The 27223-nt window shown below is 32.5% G+C and overlaps 1 protein-coding gene across 8 annotated transcripts in view; it reads left to right on the top strand.

Moving 5' to 3' along the window:
- Positions 1 to 15775, top strand: part of LOC119080299 (potassium channel subfamily T member 2) — a 152731-nt gene extending 136956 nt beyond the window's left edge. For 2 of the 8 annotated variants that reach the window (XM_037188573.1, XM_037188579.1), the window contains 11 exons: positions 2926 to 3063; positions 3448 to 3553; positions 4253 to 4632; positions 4693 to 4804; positions 4869 to 5054; positions 5122 to 5328; positions 9064 to 9204; positions 10501 to 10706; positions 10790 to 11069; positions 11135 to 11320; positions 11379 to 15775. In XM_037188573.1, the coding sequence (XP_037044468.1) occupies positions 2926 to 3063; positions 3448 to 3553; positions 4253 to 4632; positions 4693 to 4804; positions 4869 to 5054; positions 5122 to 5328; positions 9064 to 9204; positions 10501 to 10706; positions 10790 to 11069; positions 11135 to 11320; positions 11379 to 11576 (2140 nt within the window). In that variant the 3' untranslated portion in view covers positions 11577 to 15775. Of the gene's footprint in view, positions 1 to 2925; positions 3064 to 3447; positions 3554 to 4252; positions 4633 to 4692; positions 4805 to 4868; positions 5055 to 5121; positions 5329 to 9063; positions 9205 to 10500; positions 10707 to 10789; positions 11070 to 11134; positions 11321 to 11366 lie in introns of all 8 variants that reach the window. The other 6 variants (XM_037188577.1, XM_037188574.1, XM_037188572.1 and 3 more) reach the window with 6 other exon arrangements.
- Positions 15776 to 27223: the final 11448 nt, after the last annotated feature.

The following is a 27223-nucleotide window of genomic DNA, read 5'->3' as shown; positions in this document are numbered from 1 at the left end:
TACAGTCAATACAGTCAGGTGTTTTTCTTCAGTTAATCTCCATCACAGCCAAATGTGATCCCAAAATTAAAGGTTGCATATTTCGTTGCAAAGAATTTGAAACATTAGAATTATCGACATATTTCGATGAAAATTTTGAAAATTAGGTTTTCTCCCCTGTTCTTTGTGAAACAATTCAGGGAAGAGTGGAACAAAATTGGTAATTTGTATGGACACTAATGCATCCTTGTCAGTTTAGTTTTTTCACTCACTCATTAGTATTAATGTGCGGGGCAATCCGCCAGTGCCCAGTGGGCCTGTTGTGCTTATCTCTCTCATTAGTCAAAAAAAAATATTTATCGCATCTAGTTCGTTGTGTTCAACTATCCTCACGCACAACGTGAATGTGACAAGAACTCAACGATAATAGTAGATTATTGACATATTAGGCAAAGCTGTCTATGTCGATACTCGGCAGATAAAATAATGTACGCACCACTGTCCAAGCCGAAGGCATAATCCAACATAATGCATAATACATAATGCAACGAAGAATCAATAACTACAACAACAAACAAAAGAGACCAGCTGAAGGGAACACATCAGCATTTGAGATTCATTTAAAAACTGTTATCGAAAAGTCCTTACTTTGTTTAAATTATCATTTTGAAATATAAAATCAGGTAGAACTTACAAGCAAAAGCCTTGGGACTTTTACGCAAACTCTAATGTTTCTAATACTCAATTAAGCTTTGACTTGCTCATGTCCTTTCCAATTAGTTTTTCTACTGAATCAACTGATCAGATTCGTACCTACTTGCTTATTTTATGAAATAACTGATTCCCTTCTCATAAATGTCCGCGAAATCATCAGCTCATTACACTTTCGATTGGCTTTGTAAAAAAATATGAAAATTTTCTTTATTTCAAAAACATTTTTATGTTCTCGTTGTCGATGTTATACAAACAATAAAAACTTTGTCATTTGTCATAGCGAAACACATTAGAGTTATAATGACACGTCCAATAATATTGTACTGTACATAATATTAGTTGTAGCAACACCACCATGCATCAGATACAATATTAATAAAAAAAAATTGTTGAACTGAATAATAGAAAAGCAATAAAACTATATTAATGAGTTATCATACCTTTGATGAGCATTAATGTTTAACTTAAACCACCATTAGTACCATATAATGTAGTATAATCATACCCACTCAATGAAAACCAAAACAATTACGTCGAACATCGTAATATAAAGCTCAAATTATCAAACCTAAAATGAAGCTTTAATCAAATTTCGTATTGACCCATTTTTGATGTGTGTCTGCGTCCTTTTTTTTACAAATATCCAAACAATGATAAATTGATTGTACGAGAATAGAAGTTTTCGTTTGCCTAAAATAGAATCGAGATGAGAAGGTTAAACTCTCTGTGTTTTGTATTATGTATTGTGGTGCATATATGGCGATATGTAAATGATGAATCGTGTCTGGCTTTGTTATAAGAGAAATGGGTTTGATTGTAATTTAACGTGAAAACATTGAGTTTCCTTAAACCTTAAAGATCTCGGAAGCTCAAACGATTTAAGGGAAACTTTTCTTTTGATCTTTGTGTTGTTATCGTACATGCCATTTGTTTATATCTGGAATTTCAACTTTCACACAACTGAATGCTTACTTGAAAATTATGTTTATTTTTTGCCATTGAAACGATACGCTTCCTCTCTAAACATATGCAAGGATTTTTGGGGATCGTTATAATGTGCGTATTGTGACAGGGTGCGAGTGTCTATTTTAAGGAAATTAAATTCTTAAGTTTTTGAAACGATGTCTGTAATATTCGCTCCAAGCACAGCTTATCGAATCGGTTGGTTTTATGAAGTTTCCAGTTGTTTTTGTTGTTTTGAAATTTTAGAATTTAGTTCCTTAAAATAGACTCTGAGAGCAAACTGTTGATTACTTTATCAAGTTTTCTACTGTTGCGCAATAAAGCAGTTTTTGCAAGACAGATTTTTAATTCTGTATTAGGTGACATCCACAGTTCAGTGTTGCCATAAAGGTGTAAAATCATTGATGACTCCTCCTCCTCTCCAAAAACATGACTTTTTGAGGTGTCAAATATATGACCAGCCTCATCAAATACCACCCCAAAATAATAGGTCAAAACTGCATTGTGAAAGTCATTTACTTCTCTTCTTTAAGTGTAGATTCTTAAAGTTCTATACACCACACTACAGACTGCACAGATGCAACATTAAAGGTTTATTTAATTGCTCTCAAACTAAACAGAACCTCTACTTTCATTTAACCTTTCAGAAACGTCTAGCGTATCGCCGTATAATCATTAAATCTAGTACTTCTATCCCCTAATGCTTAATACAAGGCTTTTACTTCATTCGTTTTTACGTGCATTCTATGATAGAAGAGCACATTAACCAAAGCTCATCGCTTATTTGTTGTTGCTATCGATGATTAGCCGTTTCTAAAAAGGCTTTCAGTCGACATTCGTCAAAGTGTATAGCCTAAAGCCAGGTCTTTGCGGACCTGTAATATACCGAAACATTTTGACCTTATATGTTCAAGGTAAGTACTTCTTGGAGAGCGTAGCTTCAGAATATTTCTCAACTTCACCAGTTCTCCAGTGAATTGTTATAATTTATCTAGAGAAACGTTAAATGACTAAATACACTCACCACTCTTTACTGCTTAACCTACTAAATGCTAATGCCTTATCACCGTTTCTGAGCTTCTATATAAGACGATCATAATTGATTGAGTATGATTATAGTGATCACAACTGTATCGCATATTATTTATGGTTTCAATTTCACTCAGTTCAACTCCAATCAAACTCTAAACCCTTCCCCCCATCACACTTTTTATTTTTTGTTAAATGTTTTGTGTTCGTGTGAATTTTTGTCTATCCTGTACCCTCTAGCTACTTCACCGGTAACTTTTCCCAATTAAGAACTTATTCGCTCGTTATGAGCTCATCCGCGGAAACAAATCCATATAGTACAACAACTGATGATTCACCTGAGTGTTCACCTCCTGCATGGCATGCTGATTGTTCTCGGTAAGTGTTTTTGTGTAACCATCAGAAAATTATGGAAAGTTATGAAGAAGTTTGGTCTTGGTGACGCTTTGTTATTTATACTAAGAAGAAAAAAATCTTTTTTTAATGGTTTCCGTTGACAACTTTGCGTTTTCTTTGTAGAAAGTAATCGTTACGAAAAATAATATTAGTTTAGTCCCTCAAACAAATTAATGCACCTGAAAACACTTAGTGATCGTTAGATGCACATCTTAGTACTTAGAAGACTTTGTAGGTTTTAGATTGATGTTGTAGCGGAAATGATGAAAGAAGAAAGTCGTTTAATTGTTGTACACGAACTCAGTTCGGTGCGGTCTTCGGCGAACGCAATTGCCTTAATTAAGTTTGTTACCTTTTCCACAACAGAATCATCAAAGGATTTCCGCCAGTGTCTCCGTTCATCGGCGTCAGTCCGACGTTATGCTATTTGTTGAAAGAAAAGAAACCACTGTGCTGTCTGCAATTGGCTCAGGTGAGTTGAATATTTACCTAGGAGAAAGGTTGTAGCGTCAGAAGTACACAAAATCAAGCGTAACTTAGGGCACATTATCTAAAATTACGGAACAAAAGCTTTTGGTAAAGTTTAAAACGTAAATGGAAACGTTTGCCTTCAATATCGTGTGTTACATTTGTATCGACGTCCACCACCACCCCTTAAGTCTAAGATGTTAAATGTTTTATGACAAATATCATATTTTCGCAAACCCTCTCAAATTAATATAATTTACTGAAATAATAGACCTTTTTAGCCGCTATAGTACTATATATAGCGCAACATACCGCTGGATGTATTGATCCTTATTTGCATCTAGAGAAATATTAAATTCAAATGATTTTAAATCTGACCTCGGTTTTTAATTGTTCTATGGAAAGACTGTATTGTATAGGTATGCGGGAAACAACAACGAGTGGAGTAATCTAAAATATGATTAAGAAATTAAAACGGAAATGTGTTCCATTCAAATCGTGGATTGAATATTTAATAAGGATTCATTGATACAAAATTCGTCAGGGCACAAAAAGCATTTGCGTAAAACTTATTAATTGCTAAAGTGGTGCTGCTATACGTTGTGGTATTTCTATGACAACGTGCTGAGCACTTTCGTCAAATATTCTATTTATTTTGCATGCTATGAATGGACCACTAACACCAACGCCCAATTAATTACAGGTATGCGAGCACTGTAGCTATCGAAATGCAAAGGAATATCAATGGCAGAATAAGACGATAATTCTGGCGGCCGACTATGCATCAAATGGAATCTACAATTTTATCATTCCACTTCGCGCTCATTTTAAATCGAAGACATCGCTAAATCCAATCATTTTATTACTCGAACGACGACCGGATGTAGCCTTCTTAGATGCAATTTCATTTTTCCCGCTAGTCTATTGGATGTTAGGCTCGATCGATTGTTTGGACGATTTGTTGCGAGCAGGAATTACGTTAGCCGAAAACGTTGTCGTTGTAAATAAAGAATTATCAAATTCAGCCGAAGAAGATAGCTTATCGGACTGTAATACCATTGTTGCGGTGCAGACGATGTTCAAGTAATTGAAGCTTTTTGACCAGTCCCGGTATGTGAGTTTACAACTCTGCTTTCCGTTTAGATTTTTCCCCAGTATTAAAAGCATAACTGAGCTGTCGCAGAGCTCAAATATGAGATTTACACAATTCCGTGCACATGATAAATACGCCCTGCATTTATCGAAAATGGAGAAGGTAATTCAAGGGTTTGATGGCGGCGTACGGTAAATGATTTACTCGAAAATGGTTTCATCCACAGAGAGAGAAAGAACGAGGATCACACATATCCTATATGTTTCGACTTCCATTTGCCGCTGGTTGTGTTTTCAGTGCATCAATGTTGGATACACTACTATATCAGGCCTTTGTCAAAGATTATGTGATAACATTCGTAAGACTATTGTTAGGAATCGATCAGGCGCCAGGAAGTGGATTTTTGACTTCGGTATATCAAGTGCCATCGATTGATAACAGTTCGATCAGCTAACCAACTGCTGTTGTTTCGATTGCAGATGAAAATTACTAAGGACGACATGTGGATCCGAACGTATGGTCGTCTATATCAAAAATTGTGTTCAACAACGTGTGAAGTACCGATTGGCATTTATCGTACACAGGACACATCGAGTGCAGATGCATCACATGTGAGTAATTCGCCTGTTGATAGATGGGGACCATTTTCAGCGTTTGGCAGGCATTGTGTGCGATTGCGACCATCGGTGAGTTCAAATTACAAAAATCAAGCAAAACAAAACAAAAAAAATTCACAGTAATTGAAAGCTGTGTCACGAAATATCCACAAAACTTTTTATTCCATCAAAATTAACAAAACAACGAAACTTTTTCACTTGATTTTACTTCAAGCTTATACTTTGCGTATATTTTTAGCAATTCAATTTTATTCTTCCATTTCTATTATTAAAATACTAAAAAGAAAAGAGCAGTAAACATTATTGCATTTTACGTTTCCTTTTCCGTTCTGTTCGATTAAATCTTCTTTTTTTGGTCAGTTTATTCGTTTTCCTTTCATTGGTTCAAAATTAACAATTCCAACATTTTGGTATGTGGTTCGCCTTTCATTTTATTTTCTCTAATCATCTTGTATCATCTTGCACTGTAAAAACATCATTGAACTGAACAGTTTTTTGTAGCTCTAAATATTTCTGATTTCTAAGGACTAGAACTGGTTCTTATGATCCTCCAAAGCAACAGTCAGGGACTCAAATCACCAGTTTAAATTTCAATGGCAACTATTGTCATCCTCTTGTGTTATATACTAGGTCAGCTTCTAGCTTTGATTGACCAAATAAAGCCAGAATCGTTAGAAGCTGTATATTGGAAATTCCGATGTTCATTAAACATTCAGTCCTCCCAAAAAAATGAATGTTCAGCTTACAATAACCATAATAATAATTGGTCGACGCAAGTTCAGAGTCTAGAATATCGATCAAACAATTGCCAGGAAGAGCAGCGCTGTGTAGGAACACATAAATCAAAGAGAAGCCTGCCAGGTCACCTGAAATTTTTAGAAATTTTCAGGTCAACCTAAAGCCTATATTTCAGGTCTAAGGTTATTTCAGGCCATATCAAAATTTATCAAATCGGGTTCAGCTCAACCAGGTTTCAGGATGACATGGGAGGATATCAAAGCCATTTACAAACTATTGCGTTGGAAACTGATACATACACCTAAAACTCCTGACTTTGAGTCAAAGTCTTTGACAGAGCAGTATAATACACTTTTTGGTACCAAAGTTAGCCTTAAATCTATTACTTCTTTAGTTTAGTTTGATACTTCATAGTGTTTGATAGGATATCTATCACTTCAATATTTTCATCATATATTTTGCTATTTTGAGTTATAGATCACTTGACAGAGTGACTAGTAAACGAGAAACCATATCAACATCTAGACACTAGACACTTTGTGAGTCAATGGGACGTTATTACAAAACTATGTTTTCCCTTAATCCAATCGAATTCTCCGGAATAACTTATGGGCTGCCCGCCTTGGAATCAATCTATTTGAATAATCATCATATTCAGATGTATAGACCGACGTACTCACATAATTGTCGGATCTTAAATTCTATAAAATGTAAAATGAATCTGGCGCACTGTATTTAACATTTCACATACGACAGGCATATCGACCACATTTACCACAACAGATTACATAGCCACCTGCAAAAGTTTCACTAAATTATAGCCACTGCCTCTGTGTTTGTTGTATCACATTGGGTAATCACCGTGGAAGGTTGCCACTTTGATGTACATAATACTTAATATGCCAAATTACCGGAATGCGGGTCAAAGTTCCAGAAACATTTGTTTCTAAATCCACAATTTACATTAGAACCGAAGGGATGTAGACGTTTGTCGTTCCGCTCAAATATTGAAATATTTTCCTTGAAAATTATGTACCCGTTTTCGACGGGGGTTTCGGTACAAGTTTTTGACTTGTTTTAACTTGTTTGTAATTTATTTAAAAAAAAAAACTTATTGTTGACAAGGGAATCGGTACGCGAGAGCAACTTCCCATAGCAAACACCATTTAAGTTAAACTCCAGTCGGGGTGTGTAAATGTGCAAGAGTCCCAACGCAAACACGTTTAGGTTATATCCGTTTTGTTGAACATTAACTTTTTGTAAATTATTTTTGTTTTTATGTAATTCACTCAGCTTTATGATTAAAGTCATCCCCCCATGATCTTAATTTAGTTCACTCATGTTTTAGTTTAAAATTTAAATTGCTTTGTAAATGCACCTTGCAATTCAAACAAGAGTAACTTTACAATTATGGATTTGTTGAACAATTATTAATAAGAACAATACAGAATGAACGTATGGTGAGGTATCATTCCTATATTTGATGAAAAGCAAATTTAAAAAAAAAATAAAAATAAAATTTGGGCCCTCTTGGTCGTCGCACACGCACGCAGTGAGTCAAATCAATTATGTGTTTCAAAACGAAGCCAAAACAAATTGTTGTGTAACTAAATGTGACAAATTTAAAATAACGAAAATTAGCATTACGAATATTTGTGTAATAAATGTCGACAATGTTATTGGTTCCATTAGCAATAAATCTGGTTAGTTTGATGGTAGTAAAGAAAAGAAAAAAAAATAAGTTGAAGAATTGGCTATGTGGTGTGCATATTAGGTTCTCGTTTCATGCACCTACCGTTTCTAAAAGAAAACTGTAAATTCTAAAATTGCACAAAATTCAAATGAAAGTTTTCTGTGCTTTGCATGTGTGTGTGAGGATATGTTCATTGAAATAACGCATGCACTTGTAAAAGCTTGCTGATAAGTGTGTTGTTAAATGGCAGTGCTGCTGTAGCCTAACTAAAAAACGTTACCTAATTTTAGATGAATGCAAATTGTTGTAGCCTGAAAGCTTTTCCTCATTCGTTTGTGGCGTGTTTTACCTTAGGTTTTGCAACGAAACATTTTTCTTAAGGAAACTGATTTTCGGAAAAGAATTACATTCAACATCTATCCACTCCTTCGAATTGAAAATTGTGCCAAATTTCACGATTAATGACACAGTTCCTTGGCTCGTTAATAATGTCAGTGACACGTCCATTAATATTGACCATCTAAAGAATTCTGTCTGGTGGAAATTTTGCATAATTTTGAAATGGGATATGCACAAACTGATTTTTCCCCGAAGCACTGTACAGTCATTGCTTCAGCACTTCTACAAAGTGTAAAGTGAATTTCCCCGGAAGCACACTTGTAATATATTGACTGCTTCTCCACTTCAATGGAACATATATGTTTAAAGTGCTGGTTTTCGCTTGTACCGAACACATTTAAGTGATCAGCACAAAATCTTTCAGTTAGAGTATCGATTGTACGCAATTGCTTTGACATTCAAACTATAGAAAGTATCACCAAAATGTCGTCAAGGTATGGTCACAAAAATTGGTCGGGCTCTTGTGTCAGATGTATTTGTTAGCTTACCATTTTTTATCTAACAGATTCGGTTTCAAAGTCTAATTTAATCTAACGAAAAATTAATTAAAAAAAAACTTTTAAGCGAGAGGAACGGGACAAGAGCTTCGATTGAATATCAGGGACCAATTTCACTGTTTTAGCAATAAAAAGTCAAAACTTGTTCATTGTCCTTGTGTTGCACTTTAGATACGGTAAAAGAAACCCTCGTTTAACTAAGATCTAAATGTTGTAACGAACACTCTTTTTGGTCTGACTTGACAGCATGAATTCTTTTATTTTTATTTTTCAAAATTTTATCTATTCGAATGTAAATAATTATGTTTAAATGTCTTCAAAAAACCAAAAAAAATATTGAACTAAAATGAACAATCAAGCAATTTAAAAGAAAGAAAACAAAATTCACCTAATTCGATACCACAAAATGATTTGAAATTTTTTTATTCATTTTTTTTAAACCGCTTGACGCATGCTATCAAAAATACCAAAAATTAGTACGATGAGGAATCTGGCCAACCTGCGTCAGGCAAACAGGCATCAAGTGAAGGCGGTCTACGCGGTGTCACATATAGACCGCCTGGACATTCAAAATCAACAACTTGTTTAGGTAGCTGTACTGAGAGAAGAGGATCATCAGTAAGTCTTCTTGATATTTTTTTTTGATTTTTTTTTAATCAAAAATTTGAAAGGTTTGGTATAAATTGGTTAGTACAAAAAAAAAGAACCTAATTCCTTACTATATCTTAATGTACCTCTACTGCAACAACTACGGTAAAAAGAAAATTCGTTGGACTTTTCCGACAATTCTGTCGTTCTTGTAAAACGATATAATAAATTTTGTGGAAAACTTATTCGTAGTTCTTGTGAATAACATAAATGTTTTAGTTTGACATTGATTCATCCATTCGATTAACTTATATTCAAAAACACCACACAATATTCATACAAAAGTTTTGTTCATTTCCGCCGGTAAGTAACGTATAATGTTGGTATATCTATAGCTCTGAATGATTTTGTTATTTTATTAGATTAATCTGTAAAATTGAACATAATAATGATCTTAGTTCAGCTGCATTTTGGAATAACATTATGAATTAGATATTAGTCCATTGAACATAATATACACTAGACTCTATCAAAGCGGGGCATATTTTGAAGAAATTATTTTCGTTAATTTCTTGAATTTTTCTACATTTCTTTGAAGTTTCCTCGATCTTTTCTGATTTTTTTTGTCGAGAAATTTGAGATTAGATCTAGGGGAAGCACAACAGTCTCCAGGCACGTATCAGTAATCGGACACAACCAGTGTCCGATTAATAGTACATGACTGGAGACTGGTGTTGCTAGAAACTAAAAAATTCAATGAAATTTTTTTCAGAAATTTAGCAAAACAATTTCTAGAGGCCCTGATATGATGTAAAAGAGACACCATAGCGATTATTGAATTGAGAGTTCATGTTGAAATGTTACCGTTTATTGAAAATGCATTTTTCTGATTTAGTTCCGTAGATAGTACCAATATTAGACATATAACCGTAACCATTATATACTAGAAAATGAAGCCGACAGACAATTTAAACTAAATTTTTGTTGAAGTAGACAAACATGGGAAGCTTCATTCCCTTCATTTCGATGAAGAAAGCTCTTCAATTGACTTTAAATTGGAAGGCATTTGATGAAATGAAAATCATTCAAATTTCTAAAAAATTCTTCAAATGATTATCTAGTCTGGTTGATACATTGATTGTCTGTCCATATTTATCGAATTTCAAATCATTAATTAAAATTTCAAATTGCCAAAACCTTATCGAACCTCACGAGGTGCTAACAAATTTTCATTGATTCAAATGCAATAATTTCAGTTCTCGAATTTTACCAAGAAAAATGCTCATCCACCGTTTCTAACTGTCGTATCTCCACTATCTTTTGTAGTATTCAATCAATATGACAGACGAGGCTCGTGATAATCATGCTCAACAAATCGAACGAGCCGAAATAGCTAATCTAGTTCGTAGTCGTATGGAATCTCTGAATTTGCCGGGCGTAGACTATGATGACGTTAGTGAGAAACGTAACAGTTTGTCTTACGTGATCATAAATCCCAGTTGTGATTTAAAGTTGGAAGAAGGTGATATTATGTGAGTCTTAATTCCGATTTGATCATACAGAATTATATATATACTTCCAACTCATCCTCAACATTTTGCACACTTTCGCACAGATACCTTGTTCGTCCATCACCATTTTCAGCACAAAAAACATTCGAGCGACATAATTCACGACGTAAATCAAACATATCGTTCTGTTCGAATTTGAATATGGCAGCTGCTGGTGCAGCTGGATCACGTCGTGGATCCGGTTTTCAGTTAAATTCGTTGCAAGGAGTATCTGGGTATGGAACGCCACGTGCACCATTAGTTACCACTAAATCCAATTCTCTTTCCTTACCCGATAGCCCTACGCTTGTTGGACAAACCAGAGGACGCAGCAATTCATTAAGGGTTAAGCAAATCCATTTTATCAACCGATCACAGATGTTAGCAATTTTTTCTTTTTTACATTTTAGATTGACAACGATATCTTGCTCCGACGATCAAATTCGTTGAGGCAAGGTTTGCCGAATGTCGGCGTTTCGGGACGACGAAAATCGTCTCTCGAAGAAATTGGCATCAGTCATTTCACCACACTGATGCAGGCCAGCAATCATTCGAATCCAATAAAAATTGCATTGAATGGCAGCATCGGACTGGAGGTAAATAAACTGCACAAACACACCCGAATATTCATTTGATTTTAAGTTTAATCTACAGGTAACACCTCCGGAAGAACCGTTGCCGGTGTTGGGTGTACCCTGCATGAGTAGCGGAATAATTCCGTCAGGTTTCGGTGGTTCAAATTTGGGCTTAAGTTCAATGGACAGCATGTCTTCGATTCAAATACCATCGTCTGACGAACAGCGACCGCAACAAGCACCATCGCCACAGCATCTACAAGGTACGATAGTATGATATAACCTAATGTGGGGCCGTAGGCTCCGTTCAGCAGTCGGTAAAAATAAGTGGATTTAGTGAAACCAAATGAATTCGTATCGATCATACCAACAACGGTAATAAATTTGTGTGGGTGTGTGAACATTGAGTCTCGACTAAAATTACGCTAAAATGTTGATGCTGGAGAATGGAAAATTGATGAGACAATTTAAGGGAGTGATAAGTATTTTTGTACCATTAATAATGGTAAAATGTAAAACGGTGACAGGTGACAGGTAGTTCAATAAGTGAAAATTGAAATTATCGGAAATATTAAAGAAAAAAAAAATTGTAAAAAAGGAAAATATTATTTGGATTATTAGCTGTTTTATTTGCCAACATTTTATCAAATGAACGTGTTTTGGGATCAAATTATGTAAAAAGAAAAACGAATTCGTTTGAACATTTGGAACGAATGTTGTAATGTTTGAAATCCACAAACATCTACTCAAATAGAAATATTGTACATATTTTTTTCAAACAAAACAAATTTTACTTTCTAAAGTCACTCTAATTCAAACAGGATGTAACGAACGGACTGTATACCCCACCACACCATAACAAAAAAAATAAAATTACGAACTTATCGCCAATTCCCTAAATCTATTCAGACCGGTCAAAACATAAAAAAAAAATATTTTCACGACAAATCCTGAGTGATTATCCTTAACCTGTCACATTCATCTGTTATCGATAACGACGATAAAAATAATGACAAGCTCTGGGTAGTATGGTATGAAGTACAAGATTTTAAATCAACCGACTGAAAATACTTGGATCAATGGAAGTAATAGACCCGATAATAATACTGGTCATATGCATGACGTGTGTGACAGGTTAAATCGGCACCACCAATAAATCTGTTTAACAAAATTTGATGTCTAGCTTATACAGTCTTAAAAGAGCGTAAAAGAGAGAAAAATGACCAGTTGCTTAACTGGTTTCGATGGGTGATACGTCAAAAATCGTATGTAAAATTCCAGTTAACTACGAACAAACCAGTTAATTTAACTGAGCTCGATGGGTGAACACCCTTTTTGACATTCTCTTTTAACACTATATACAACCCGAGGGTGAAAACGCTCCAGAAAGTCTTCACGCAGAGCCCATGCCACTATACACATAAAGTAAAAGTTATTGGCTCAGCTTGACTCTCTGCTCCATACAATGTCACAAAGACAAAGTATACATCGTTTTTCGAGGTAATTTTCACTCGACACAACCGCAAACTACTCTGGGGGAAGATGAATTTAAATTGTTGCACCAGCCATGAATCAATTATTTTGATAAATTTACGTCGTTTTTGAGCCTTGCTAAATAAATGAGTTTTTTTTTGTCGGATTACCAAATATTTCGACCACGGTTCATCGTCATCGTCAGTGGTTTGATCTGAAAACCAAATAACATTCTAGAACAAATGTTCTCACAAACTTACACGTACATTAACTTATACCTTATCGGTATGGTCGAAATATTTGGTAATCAATAAAGACAACTGAGCTATTCCGACAAAAAAATCTCATTCAATTATTTTGACAATTTTTGTAGACTTCAAAAGAGGGTTTGCGCTGTAAGCCAATAAAAACAATTATCCGGAAAGCTCTGAACCATCAAATTTGCGTTTTTGGTTAATGCTTTCAATCTCAATTTATTCCTGTGCAAGCCTTCATTTTCAGTTCTTCTCGTGTTTCTATGTCTGCAAGCATATAAAATTCATTGAGATTCAAAAGTTGAAAATTCCAGTTTTTGTGAATTTAGTGACGGTATGCCTCAGATCAACAAATGTTCCACAAATTTTCTTTTCTTTTGGTACTTTTCGACTATTCTCATGGCGGTAATTCATTTGTCAGGGCAGGCAGATTTTGGAAATCTTTCAAATTTCATTAACTTCTTTGTAAAAGTGACCGATGGAACCAACAGTGAAGAAAAACTCGACATTCAAATATTTTGAGTTTTGCGGTTCTCGTTGCATCCTGTTTACATTGAAATCAATACTTTAGCCCGTAGATCAACGTAATATTTAAACAAAATTTAAAAATGAAAATCCTGTATTGATTCGACTATATATTTCCTAAGTCGTAAATGAATGAAAACCAAAAATTATTTTCAAGTAAAAAGTTAAATTGAAAAATAAAATTTAATAAATTTTCTAATTAGCAACAAAATGATGCTCATCAAAACAATTTTATTGTTTCATTTATATTAATTATTGACTGACTAGCTTAACAATGTGTATGAACGATGACTCTGTAAAATCAAAATCATATTTAATTTTAGGACAATTTTCACTTGATATTTCATTTAGTCGAAGATAGAAATGGAATTTTATTTCATTTTCGTTCAAACAAAATCGTTTTCTTCAATTATTCTAGTCGCCTTAGCTGAAATTTTCTTATTCAAAATAAAAAGAAAATTTAGAAAAGTAGGGGTTTTGTCGTATTAAATTAAAAATTGCTGTTATATAGAGCGATCTACTGAGGGGGTTAGAGAAAAAAGAGAACAATTACTACACTTTGGGCAGTATCCAATAAACATAAATTCCACAGTGGAATCCATTCTTTGTATATACCAATAATATGGCAGTTTCAATGATCAATTTCAGTAAATTATTGATTTAAAAAATCGCAACAACATTTTCGGCGTGTCTAACGTTCAACTCGTCATTAGAACATTCTGTGATTCACATTTCAGTGTCATTACCGATCACCTTAGAAAAGAGAGAATCAAAAGCTTACATCTCAGTGATGCAAATCTCAAATGATGCGAGACTCCGAGACTATGCGGATGCATCGTAAGATGACGAAACTTTTTTAACTAGTAGCATCTAAGAAGGGACAACTTGCAATAAAACTCTTGCCTGTAGTAATAAGTAACATCGGGGGCAAAATTACTGAAGGTCGTAACTACCATTATGGCTATTAGCTCTCAAACTACTCCACCGATTTTCATTACTTTTTTTCACTGAAATAATTATTTCTGATTTTTTGAGCTCCATATAAGCTATATCCGACTCAAAGTTTGAAAGTTATGGTTAAAAAAAAACTACTGTCAATAACTACCACTACTGTGCTGGAGGGTGCAGCGAAATAAAAAATATTTTAGAATGTTTCATGAGTCGAAATCATCAGCGAAACATTTTATTTAATGTCGTCCCGCTTTTTATTGTTTTTGAAAAAATATCGTCATGGTGATTGCTATGGACCTACCTCATGATTTTTCTCCATTTATGATCTACTAAGAAAACATTGATATAACTCAAGTTGCGGCGATGGTATGTCCTTAACATTTGTCCATTTTTTTGGGTTTTCCACTCTATATTCCGAACTGTAGGTCGGATGGTCTCAATATGGGTCTCAACTCAAATTACAAATAATTCTAGGCGAAAAAAGTTTATGAAAATCGGTTGAGTAGTTCTAAAGATATGGTAGTGATTACCCTTTAGTAATGTTGTCCTCTATAAATATCAAGTAGGTAGCACGAACTTGGTGTAAGATTTTGCACATTTTGATCTGTAAACTCGGCTCAACAGAGATTGCAATATTCCTCAGATTTAAACTCAGAATCATGGTACGATTTTCTCTTCCAATCAGTAGATGCTGTAGAAGCTCGAAAATTATTTGTTTCAATCAATAAAAATTAGTTACCAAACAAAATCACTTAAGTAATTACAACCACCACCCTTAAAACTGAACTCGTTCGAAAATTCAATAAATCAATTTGCGATTCATATCACTAAATCAACCAACCAACTTCGTGATGTTTGTTTTTTTTTCCATTATTTTTACAACTTCTTTCCACTGTACATTTCCCGTTGTGCGTGTCATAATTTTTGTTTTTAATTTTTAATGTCATTAGTTCGATGTAGTGAGGTGCGCCATTACGTTGTCATTGTTGATAATTTTTGTTTAAATAGAAAAATTTGATTATTTTACGAACTTTGTTCAATTTAAATTTTTATTGACGGTCGACACGAGACATTTATAATTATATCAAAAATAATAATAATAATATCAACATGTCGAGCATGTCGAATAAAGCTTTGGTATACTGTGAACGCTTTACTTAAAAAAAGAGAGAAACATTAAATTAAATGAAAAATTGTAAATAAATTCGTTAAGTTTTGAAACAAAAGAGAAATGAAAAATAAAATGAAAATTTCTAAGAAAATCTTAAAAGTTTACACAAAAAATTTAAATTTAAAAAAATTGTAAATAAAATTAAATGAAATTACTCTTGCGACAGAATTAAAAATATTATTAGGAATTATTCAAATAAGATTTTTTTATCAGAAAAATTAAAATGAAAAATTAAAATTAATTCAAAAACTATGATTGACAATTGTAGGGTTTGCTCGATCTGATAAACATATTATAGTAGATTACCAACGGATATATTAGTTGTGTTGTTCTTTCATAATTGTTGTAGAATCATCATTTGTAAACCAAAAAAAAAAATCACTGGAAAGTATTTTTAGTTCGAAAGTAGTACAGGCATACATTTATCAAACTGCTAATGACGTCTTCTACAGTAAAATTAATGGTAAATCAAATGAGACTTTAAACATAAGAAGTAGCAGATTTATTGATTATACCGTAATAACCTTGCCGGTTCTAAAACATCTAAAACATCTAACAATTCGTCCTAAAATGCAAGATATACCTAGAAAAACAACGTTGCCAATTTTTAACAAATTTCACCGAGTTCAAAGCACATTTACTTGCATCTTTTAGGCCTTGAAGTGCTTGATTTGACATTTACGAGAAAGTGCACAGTTTTATTAAATCTGATACCTTGTCCTTGACCTTAAATCTGGTTAAAAAAAATTGGTACAATTTTTTCGGTCAAATTTTTGCTTTTACAATTTTTGCGTAATAGCGCAGAATGCGTCATCTACAGCGATATCACATGTTTTGTAAGTATGCACAGGGACCTGCGTCACTCTTACTATTTTGAGTGTTTTTGATTGATTATTTTAAATTGCCAATTCTGAAAATATTTATCCTACTCCTATCGAAATACTTTAAGAATTTTCCAGTTTTTCTCTTTCTGATAAATTGATCTAATATAAAGGTGTATGACAAATTAGGAAATCTTGAAAATTGAGTTTTCTCCAATCGACCCTGATACTTATTTTAATTTTATCTTTTCCTATGGTAGATCTTTTTAGAGTCAAAATAGATCAATGTTAGCCACTGGTCTGTTCTAACCGTAATCTAAATTAGTTGACTTGATAAAGATCAGATACAATTTTGTAGCCTCTAGCGTATTGTAACATGGCAATTAGTGAATAAAATTAATATTATCGATGAACAACTCCTAGTTATTGTATGAATATATAGAGAAAGTGTAAATTGAATGTAATGTTAGCCAACTGTTCATCTGTCCACTGTTCTACAACATGTTATGAAAAAACAACAGAATTTTTAGCTGTAATTATAATTATTGTAATTACAATACTAAAACAAATAAAAGAAGAAAAAAATAAAAATAAAAAAACGAAGAGCACGTAATAACCAATTTATCCTCTCAAACTGATAATTCAATATTTATATAGACTATATTATACGATAGAGAGATATGAAACTAATGTATTAATCTCGAATAAGAAAAAAGAAAGTAAAATGAAAACAAAATTAAACATAAAAAATTGAGAACATTTCGAAACACAAACTTTATTCATTTATATAGATGAACAATAAAAATAAAATAAAAATGAAAAAAAAAAATTATGAAAAGTGTGTGTATTTTATGGCCTTAGAGAAAATTTAAACTTTTTTTTAAAAAATCATTTCCACTTTTTCTTTTGTTCATATAATATTTGCTGAACAAAACTATTAAAAAAAGATATCGACTAAAAATGAAGATGAAAAAGAGAAGGAAATAATTAATAAAAATTTAGAAAATTCATATTTAAAACAAAAACAAAAAATTGTATATAAAGAAACCAGTTGAAAGCTGAAAAACAGAAAAACCTTTAATAATATTTATTTAGGTATTTATGGAAGAGTTAAAATAAAGAGGAAAAATCTTATTTAAAATAACATTCAAAGTAGCGTTTCATTTAGACAAATCGACACTCCAAAATTTGACATTGAATTTTCACCAGGGAAAAAAGAGGTTTGCTTGCAATTTTTAGTCACCCACGGCAATCTAAAAATATTTGCGGACTGTGATCATGCTGGTCGGGACGTCATCATGAGAATTATCGTATGTATCTTCTTTACTGTTCCTCGCTCTCCGTGCCTAAACTATTTCTTAAAATTGTAAAAAATATGGACCGTCTATTTTAACCTTCCTGCCCAGAAAAACATCATTTTAGCCCAATATCCCACAATCCCCGAAATCTGAGCCCTGTTAAAGGTTGGAAACAATTTGATATGGACTTAAGAAAGAAGAGTTTATCATTGAATATGAAATTTGGATTTTTTTAAAAGTACATGCGAGATTACTAAGTTGCTCTACTATTGTTCGTGTTACTTTGATTCTCCAATAGTAATGACACTGCCATTAATATACCCTATCATAAATTTTCTTTTACTGGTTGGTAATGAAAGGAAGCGTGAAGCGTATTCAAGATATGTGGATGCTGTGGAGTTTAATGAATATCGAAATGGAGTGAAGTAAGATTCGAACTTGTCTTTCACTGAGGACCGAAACTTAAAAAGAAGAAATATTTTCCGAGGTCAATAACACCTGAATTATATCGACTTCAATTTTGGGCCTTTATTAAAACACGATAGGAGTCCTTGTGAAGGGCTAGAAAGTTCAAGTGAGACAAATGTATCAAAATCCTAGTTTTTTACTTCCAAAATTTGAAACAAATACGAGATGAAAGACTTTCTTCTTTAAATTTTCTTGAAAGTGGTTTCTTAACTCTTTCATTTTCATTTCACGGTTAAATTGATAAAATTAGTACAAGCGAATTGGATAACATAGACAGCTAGCAAGTTAAAAAATACCATGAGGTAGTGGTAGAGCAAGCTTAAATCTCCATATTAAATTCAATAAACAGATAGAAATGAGACTAGCTCTTTTATTCGATTTATTCGACAAAATTGATTAAAGGTCTCGATTAAAGGTAAGACAATTTCTGATCGTTGGCGGAATCAACCAACGTCGGACCAGAATAAAGCAGGCATCGTTTGCCATAGTTTGATGAAATCTTAGGCTTCTACCGTTAATAAATTAGGGAATTGCTCACAAAAAAGACGCTTGATCGGGTATCTCAATGACAATCGTTAGGTGGCTTTTAGTGCTCTCTTGTGCAAGGCTAGAAGCCGCTCAATTAATGACTTTTTGGCAGAAACCCACACTCCAACATTATACATCAAATGGCAATGGATAGTGGAGAAGTATATCAGGCGGAGAATCTTTTTAGGTAAGAAACGAATACGCTTAAGGACTCTGCTACATCTTCCGATCCAAATATTTTCAAGGAATTCATAGGGTAAATAGAGATCAATTTTCTATTTATTCTAAAAAAATTCAAAAAAATCGACATAGACAGGTAGATTGACCACTTACAGTAACTGTAAAATTTTATCGTTAACAAGACCATTGCTATTTTCACATACTTCTTAGAATTTGTCTCCTGAAGTATTCCAGGCTGAACATTGGAGGCCAATGAAATAATTTCTCGGAAATAAATGAATTTTTGTGGTCGTGCGGTTCTATTTCCATTTTTCGCTGCCACCATTTGAAAAATCTGTTGTAACACTTGAGGACTTGCAACTATAAATAACTTCCGAGTGGACAAGTGACTCACTTGAGGTGTAAATTCTCTTAGCCAATGATAAATTAAATTAAATTTATTATTAGAATCAGGGAAGATGGTGTGCTGTGTATATTGAAAGGTCGACATGTTTTTTTTATTGTTTTTGTACGTATATTTTATTATATACTTCCACCAAATACACATTGCGATTAATGTAATCATTTTATAAGTCATATATTACATAATTAAAAAGTTACATGTGTGTTCCAAATAGTATTAATAAACGTTTTGCTTTCGTCCAGAAAATAAATAATTTTTAAACTTTTTCTCAAACATGTTCAACAATCATAACTCTACAAACAACTGCTGAAATGAAGGTACATTGTTATAGTCCTTTAGAAAAATATGTAAAATACGCGGAAAGCATCAAAAAATGTTTCAATTTTTAAAATTTTAATTTTTCGTTTTTTTTTTTTTTTTTTGGAGTTACAAATCATAATTGATAAAAACGAACTGAGAAAAGTGACACTCTATACTCTACAATATTATTATGTTGTTTATAGTCTAAACATTTAAATATCTTTGTTTTTGTTTTGTTTTTTTAATTAGTTTTAGTTTTACCAAAAATACACGATTTTGCATTTAAAGACTATACCGCTAATATTGCAATGATTCTAACATTTATTTATTTTATACATTGGAATTTAAACATTTTTTTTATCTTTAATTTAATTTGTGTTTTTATGTCTTTTTTTTGAAGTATTATTTAGACTAAAATATGTGAAAGAGTTGCGCATTTACCTACCATTATCCTCGTGAAATGATCTTTTTTGAATAGAAACATTTTACTCAACTTGTAACTTTCAATGTTTTCTTAAATTAAAGTTCTTTGATCCAATTAAACCGTGCCGAACTTAATTCCAACTGTTTATTCAGACAGAACAGCTTATTATCCCTATTGAGATTCACTTCGAGTGCCCAAAAAGTTGTTCTTTTAATAAGCGTACAATTTAAAAATAAATTGATCATCCATCCATCCAAGCCCATTTTATAATTCAATGCTTTTCCAAATATCACTTCCGCTACACTCATTAGACACTAGTGAAAATACCTAATATCTCGCTGAAAACTTTCCGAAATTGTCCTAATTTAGTCAGAATGTTAGGATAGAATTTTGAACGTTTAACAGACGACAATGAGTCTATTTTTGTTTGAGTCTTTTTTAGCAGAACGACTCAAAATATGTCACTAAGTGAGTACGTGCCACAGATCATCAATTACTATTATTGTCTTATTCATCATTCAAATAAATGCCAATGTGGTCAGGCTAAGCCGTCCGATAAAAACTTTGATCTTTTCGATTTTACAGATAGAAAATTTCGTCAAGATACGTTTGCGGAAGTGTTCACAAAATTGATAGAAGATTAACTTTCTGGATTGTAACACTAATCTTCTATATTATTGTCACCATTCTTCAGTTAACAATAGTGAACAATCACAGATGAACGTAGAACCAATTATTTATTGCACTCATTTGTTTTGACAATAGTACCATATCTGGATAAACAGAGGAATTAAATTCGACAGAATCTAAACGTAATATTGTTCACCTTGTTAAATGAATAATATTTGGATGCTTCAGCTTTTTTAAAATTTGTTTTTGTGTTTTTCTTTGTTAACATTTCATTCCATTTTTGTATTGATTGTCTTTTATATTTTAAAAGTTTTTAGATTAAACTTTGACATTTTTCTAATGCAATTACACCATCTAAAGCATAATTGTGATTTTAGTTTTTATTTTTTAGTTTATTTATTTTTCTTCGTATCTTTTCATTACAATTTTCTTTTAACTATTGTGACAGTCGTAAATATATAAATATTTTTAAAGCACTTGGAAAAATTATTTGAAGTTAGACAACGGGGTTATGGTTGAAGGACTTATGCTAATTTTATTATATTAAAGACAGAGGCTAGTTATTCATTTTTGTTCTAGTGACTTGCATCCAAATATTATTTATACTGAAACATGAAATGAACGGAAAATCTACCAGATGAACTAATTCAAATGGATGCCGACCTTGCTGGAATAGCACATTTTCGTAACAGATTCATAACATTCACATAACATCCACTGCTAGAGTGACACTAATTCAAACATGTTGTGAGTAACCTCTCCTGTAAAATGCTAGAAAGCACCTATGACACTATCCTTTCAGTTGTAATGTGAGTACAGAAAATAAATAACTCCGGTGTGCCGATCTGGTTTTGCATCAGCTGTCGAACTAACAATGAAATAGACCGCAGCAGATACAAAATCAGCTGTTGCTAGATCGGCACACCAAAATTATTTATTTCATGTACAAAATTTGCCATAATAATTTAGTTGAATATAGTGAGTATCAATTGTGACAGACAACAGTGCTGTAAAAGCTTAACTTTGATGAGGCAACATGTCGTTAGGAAACGTAAAAATCGCAGATAAGGGGTCATTTACAAATGACAGAATGTACAAAATTTGCGTTACGGACCAAGAGTCAAAATTGACCCAAATTTGTTAGTACTGTCACGTTTTCTTAAACCCCCTTCTTCTAACGCCATTTACACCCCTTCTACTAACGCCATTTCACCCCTTCTCCTAACGCCATTTGTGGACAGTCCCTAAGTGTACGATTAACCTTGTCTTCGATTTCACAATAAAATATGTGTTTAATCGATCGAGGGACTTTTACTTGCTTCCGTGACTTCTTTGTATTTAGAGAGTATTGAAAGTAGAGCCGTTAGAATTTGATAGTAGTACTTTTGAACGTATTATCAGTCTCGATCAAATTTAATGGGAACAAACACGTCAACATTAAATAATGTTAGTAAATTATTGCGTGTGGACTATATCTGAAATACTCATTCCAGTGTCTTGGCATGATCCTTTACACCCCGAATGTGATAATAGATTGATAATGAAATTATGGATGGTTATATTTATCGAAGTACAGTAGGTATGCGCAACGCATTTTAAGTTATGATGTTTTGTTTTAATTTAGTTGAATAATTTTAGATTTTCATTAAAGATTTAAATTTGCCATTATTGAATATTGTAGCGTTTTGTAACTGATTATAGTTTTCTTTTTACTCATCAACTTTTCGTTTGCTTTATTTTTTTAAATTTAATTTACATGTATAATGGTACAAACAGCCAGAGAAACTCTAAAAATGTTAACTCATTTTATATATTTTTTTATTTTTAAGATTTTATTTTCTTTTCCTTTTATTATTTTTTTCGGCTTTTTTCTTCTTCTCCTTTCCATCATTTTTATATATATTTTTCAATATATGTGTTCATAAATATGTATATATATATTTTAATGTAGACTCCATGAAACTGGAGACATGTTAACTCTAAATTCCACATCACAAGTTGAACAAAAATTTTATTTGTTGTTTCCATTTTTTTAATAATAAAACTTTTTCTTTTTATTGAATGTTATTCATTTGCATCCTTTTTATTTATTGATTTTTTGTGTGTTAACAATAATAATTAAATTTTGTTGGTTGAATTTTTGCCACTTTTGTTAATTTTTTTTTCATTTTCTTAACTGTTTCATTTACAAAACTTTTACTTTTTCCTATCAAAATTTGTTTCCTTTTATTAAGAATTAATAAGAAAAAATCCCATGATCAAATTAAAAAGTAAAAGTTTAAAATTTCACGCAGACCATCTGTGCATTGGCAATTGATGAATTCAATAATAACAATCATTTTTAACATCTCCTGAAAATAGGGTAAGAATAACGTGATGTCAAATTGTAATTCATAAGCCACATTATATTCATCAAAAAACGGGTTATTGTTTAAAAATGTAGCTCAGCGGTGAATTGAACCATAAAAGTTTTTCTTTTCTTTTTTACTTATTGAAAATTTGTAGGCCTTAAATTTAGTCAAATGAATAGACAGATTTACACTTCGGCTTCATTGGCTTTCTTTCTTCTCGTACCAATGCAATAATCACCAGTTTTCAGCCTTTCCTTTAAATCAGCACTATTTTGTTCATTGGTTTTCTCAATTCAGTATTTTATACCAGGTCGACGATATAATAGTAAAAAATTAATTTACAAAACAAAAGAAGATTTTTTTTTGAGGAAAAGAAAACACTCGAACCATTCAAGCTGAAATGTGCAGACAAATGCAGATTCTATTAAGACAAATTTTTGACATATTTTCTTCAATTTTCCCGTATTTTACTAGAATTTATCAAAAAAGAATTTATAAAAAGTATTATGGGAAAATATGGAAAAAAACCGGAAAATTTGGGAACTAGTTCAGATGTTCTTTGATAATTAATTTCACAGGAAACATCTCATGTAGAAATAAAGCCTATTTTCCCTGGTAAACATTGTACCGAACTGGACCTCGGCTTTTCGACAAAAAAAAAACAAGCACTGCAAGAATTAGTAATTGTGGTGACATTTTTTACAGTGTCAACATTTGTGTGATGCAGTCCAGCTTCAGCACTCTATTATTTAGAGTACCACATATGCTTGAATTTTGTGGTTTTAAAAAAAGCAACAACAGAATACTTTGACTTCTCCTTTGACAATTCTGGACTTTTATCCATTCAAATTAAATGGTTCGGACATTTCAGAATAACAAGCGCTAAATATTATAATTTCAAATTCTGAGTACTGAACTCAAGTACTCAAGTACTGAACCAAACTCTCTCGTCACGTCCTTTTTATTGACTGAAAGAACCGAAACCTTTTCGTGCTTGAATCAGGATGAGATCGACGTAAAATGGAACCCGTAACCTGACATATATGAACTTAGGTTTGAAGAATTCAGGTTCAGGTTTAGCTTAGATTCTGCAATTCGACAATTTTATCCGACGTTTCACGTTCAGATTATTTCTAGTTTTCAGCTCAAAACCAAGTTTTATCATTTAAGGTCAGACCTAATGCACGTAGCACAGTCACAGTCACAGAGAACGGACGTGTTTATGCGTTGCTCTCTAAAAGTGTTTCTTTTGTGTGGCTGTGTGTGAATTCATTTTCGATTTTGTCTAATTTCTGTGCCAACTTTTACGGCTTTGGTGTTTTTATTTTGCTGTAATGGTTAAATGGTGAAATTATTTTAAAGGTTTTATTAACGAAGTCAAAGTGTTGTTCTCGTAGGTCATTTTCTCTTTGATCAATAAAGTTGTTCTCGCCTCATTGTGCGATATCAACAATTGTGTTATTTCCTTTGTTATTTAACATGTGCTTCGTGGCGTCGGTGTACGGATTAACAATCGACTCTACCAGAAGCTAATGCTAAATTACGTGCTCGATTAATGTACGAAAATGACACATTGCCGTATGGCATCTGGCAGTCAATTTTAGTGCAGGTAAGGTACAAACGCCTCGGGTTCTCATTTGACACCCCAAAACCACATAGCAAATTTTTACAAATTTGCTGTGGTACAATCCCAAGATACAGAAACTATCTTGTACTCCAAAATGACCGCGAGGTTTAACAGATCTATTGATTGATACGTTGTATGGATGTCAAGGGATATGACGAAATACGAATCATTCAAACGCTACAACCTGCAACGCCAGAACGAGTTCAGTCACATGGTGGCATGGCGATTTATACGAAGAGGCAACTCATGGCCTATGGTGATTAGACACTTGCTATTACCTAAAACTAATAGCCGTGACCGTAACAAAGTCGGAAATATCAAAAAACCCAACATTCGCTTTCTCCATAAAAGAAACCATATCGACATAATGTCAATAGTAGAAAGAGCTACAACATGACAATGTTGATAGCGCCATCTTTGGGAAAATGTACAGGTCAATTAGTGATGGTTGTGGTATTCGCATACCACCCACGGCTTGGAGAATTCACAACGTATGGGACGTTAACACACGGTCGATTTGTGAACAATCTAAGTCGGGAGAGATATGATGTAAAATCACAGTCCATATGATCAAGAGACTTGTACAATAGCACAACAGGCCCATCTGAGGCTTAGGTGCTGGGCTTACACCCTCCCATCTAATCTAATCTAATCTAATCTAATGCACGGGCTGGACACTCTGTGAATAGAAGCATTTAAAAAATGAGGAATAGCATGAATAGTGTCAGGCCCGTGACCAAATGCGACCTGATCCGAGCTTTAATCGTGTTGATATAAGCTGAGTCGTAAACTCGCTACTTCCATCAAAATCATACAAAAAATAAAAACACAAAAAAATATTTTTTAAAACAAATAATTTTTTTTGATTTAATTAAAGAAAAGAAAACATTCCATTCAACAAACATATACTCGAATTTCGGGCAAAAGAAAATTTGCAATTATAAATTGTAATAAAGGCGGTCAAATTCATTTTTTTTCTAAATTTTTTGTTTTAAATCGTTTGTTGTGTATATAAATGTTCTACTCAATATATATTAAATATATAGATTATAGAATATATATTGTTATTTTTTTTGTCATTAATTAGATTTTTTTAATTTAAATTTTTTTTAAATCAATTTTTTTTGTTTATTTTCATTTATTTTTTTTTATTTAAAGTTGTGATATTTATTTATTTTATATAGGGTTTTTTGTTTAAATACACTTGAAGCATTTGCTATTTATACTTGATTCAATTTATCTTTTCTTTTTATTTTAACTTTAACTTCTTTTTTATCTCTCATCCTTTGTGTTTTTGTTCAAATATTAATAAATATATAATTTTTTTACTTTAGTCATACATATTTTCTTGTTTCTCTGTTTTTTTTTTATTATTTTATTTTAATGTTAACTTTTCAATATTTTATCATTTTCATCATCTTGTTTTTTTTTTTAAATTTAAATTCATACTTTTGTTTTAATATAATTAAATATAACTATACTTTTATATTTCTCATTTTTATTTAATTTAAAAAAATTTCTTTTTCTCTGAACCCATTGGGTTTAAAAATAAAACTGCACCACTTCAATACCCTCGCAATATTTTAAACAAAAAAATTAAGTTAAGTTTTTGTTCTCTATTGAAATTAATTATTTAAAAAAAACACCTCGAAAGTGTGACGCAAATCTGTGTCCTTCCAAAGTTCAAGTAAATTGAACGCATCCTTCTACTACGATACATTCAATTGTTTCTTTTTTGAAATGAGTCTCTATTTAAAATTTGAGGATAATGTTACCCGGGGACTTGTTTTCTAGTCAAGTCGCATTTGAAAAAGGATATTATTACTTTGAATGAAAGTCAGGAGCACCATGGGCGGACAATTTTTCACACTCAATATGACGTGATTTTATTGAAAAGATGTTTCATTATGTAGAATAAAATTAAAACTTGCGCTGCGTTTATTGCAAGAAATGTTGTAAGAAGAGTTGCACAAGAATGCAATAAAACGGGTCACAGACCGAATGGTTTTTCGCATGGCTTGTTATTAGGATTTTATTCTAAAAAACTCCAAAAAATCCCAATAACAAGCCATGCTAAAGAAAACATTAGGCGAACGATGTGTGTTAGGTATTTTCACACGTACATCACGTGTCTATACAACAGCATTTCTGCAACGGCACTGAGAAAAGTGAATTTCTCATGCCGCATTTGGGTGACGAATGAAGGGTCTTTTTTCACTAGTTCAATGGTGGCTATACTTTTCGTCACTAGTTACGAAAAGTAAACAACTTGTCACCACTAGTGACGAAAAGTAAACTAAAGTAAGGGATCCGGTTATTAAACTTCAAATCTAGTGACGAGAAAAAACACAAAATCACATGGTTGCACAAATATTTTTCAATCGAATAGTACATTGAAGAATGTTTAGTAGAAATGTGGGAGTGGTAACGGTAAATAAAAAAGATCACGCAAGAACTTCGTGTAAAACGTTGCATCGGATGAAGACACAGATGCACATACTTTTGAGTGATTTTTTTTGG

The sequence above is a fragment of the Bradysia coprophila genome, unplaced genomic scaffold (genome assembly GCF_014529535.1).
Source record: "Bradysia coprophila strain Holo2 unplaced genomic scaffold, BU_Bcop_v1 contig_350, whole genome shotgun sequence".
Classification (NCBI taxonomy): domain Eukaryota; kingdom Metazoa; phylum Arthropoda; class Insecta; order Diptera; family Sciaridae; genus Bradysia; species Bradysia coprophila.
Note: the sequence above shows the minus strand (reverse complement) of the source record. Positions and strands in the feature narration are given on the sequence as shown.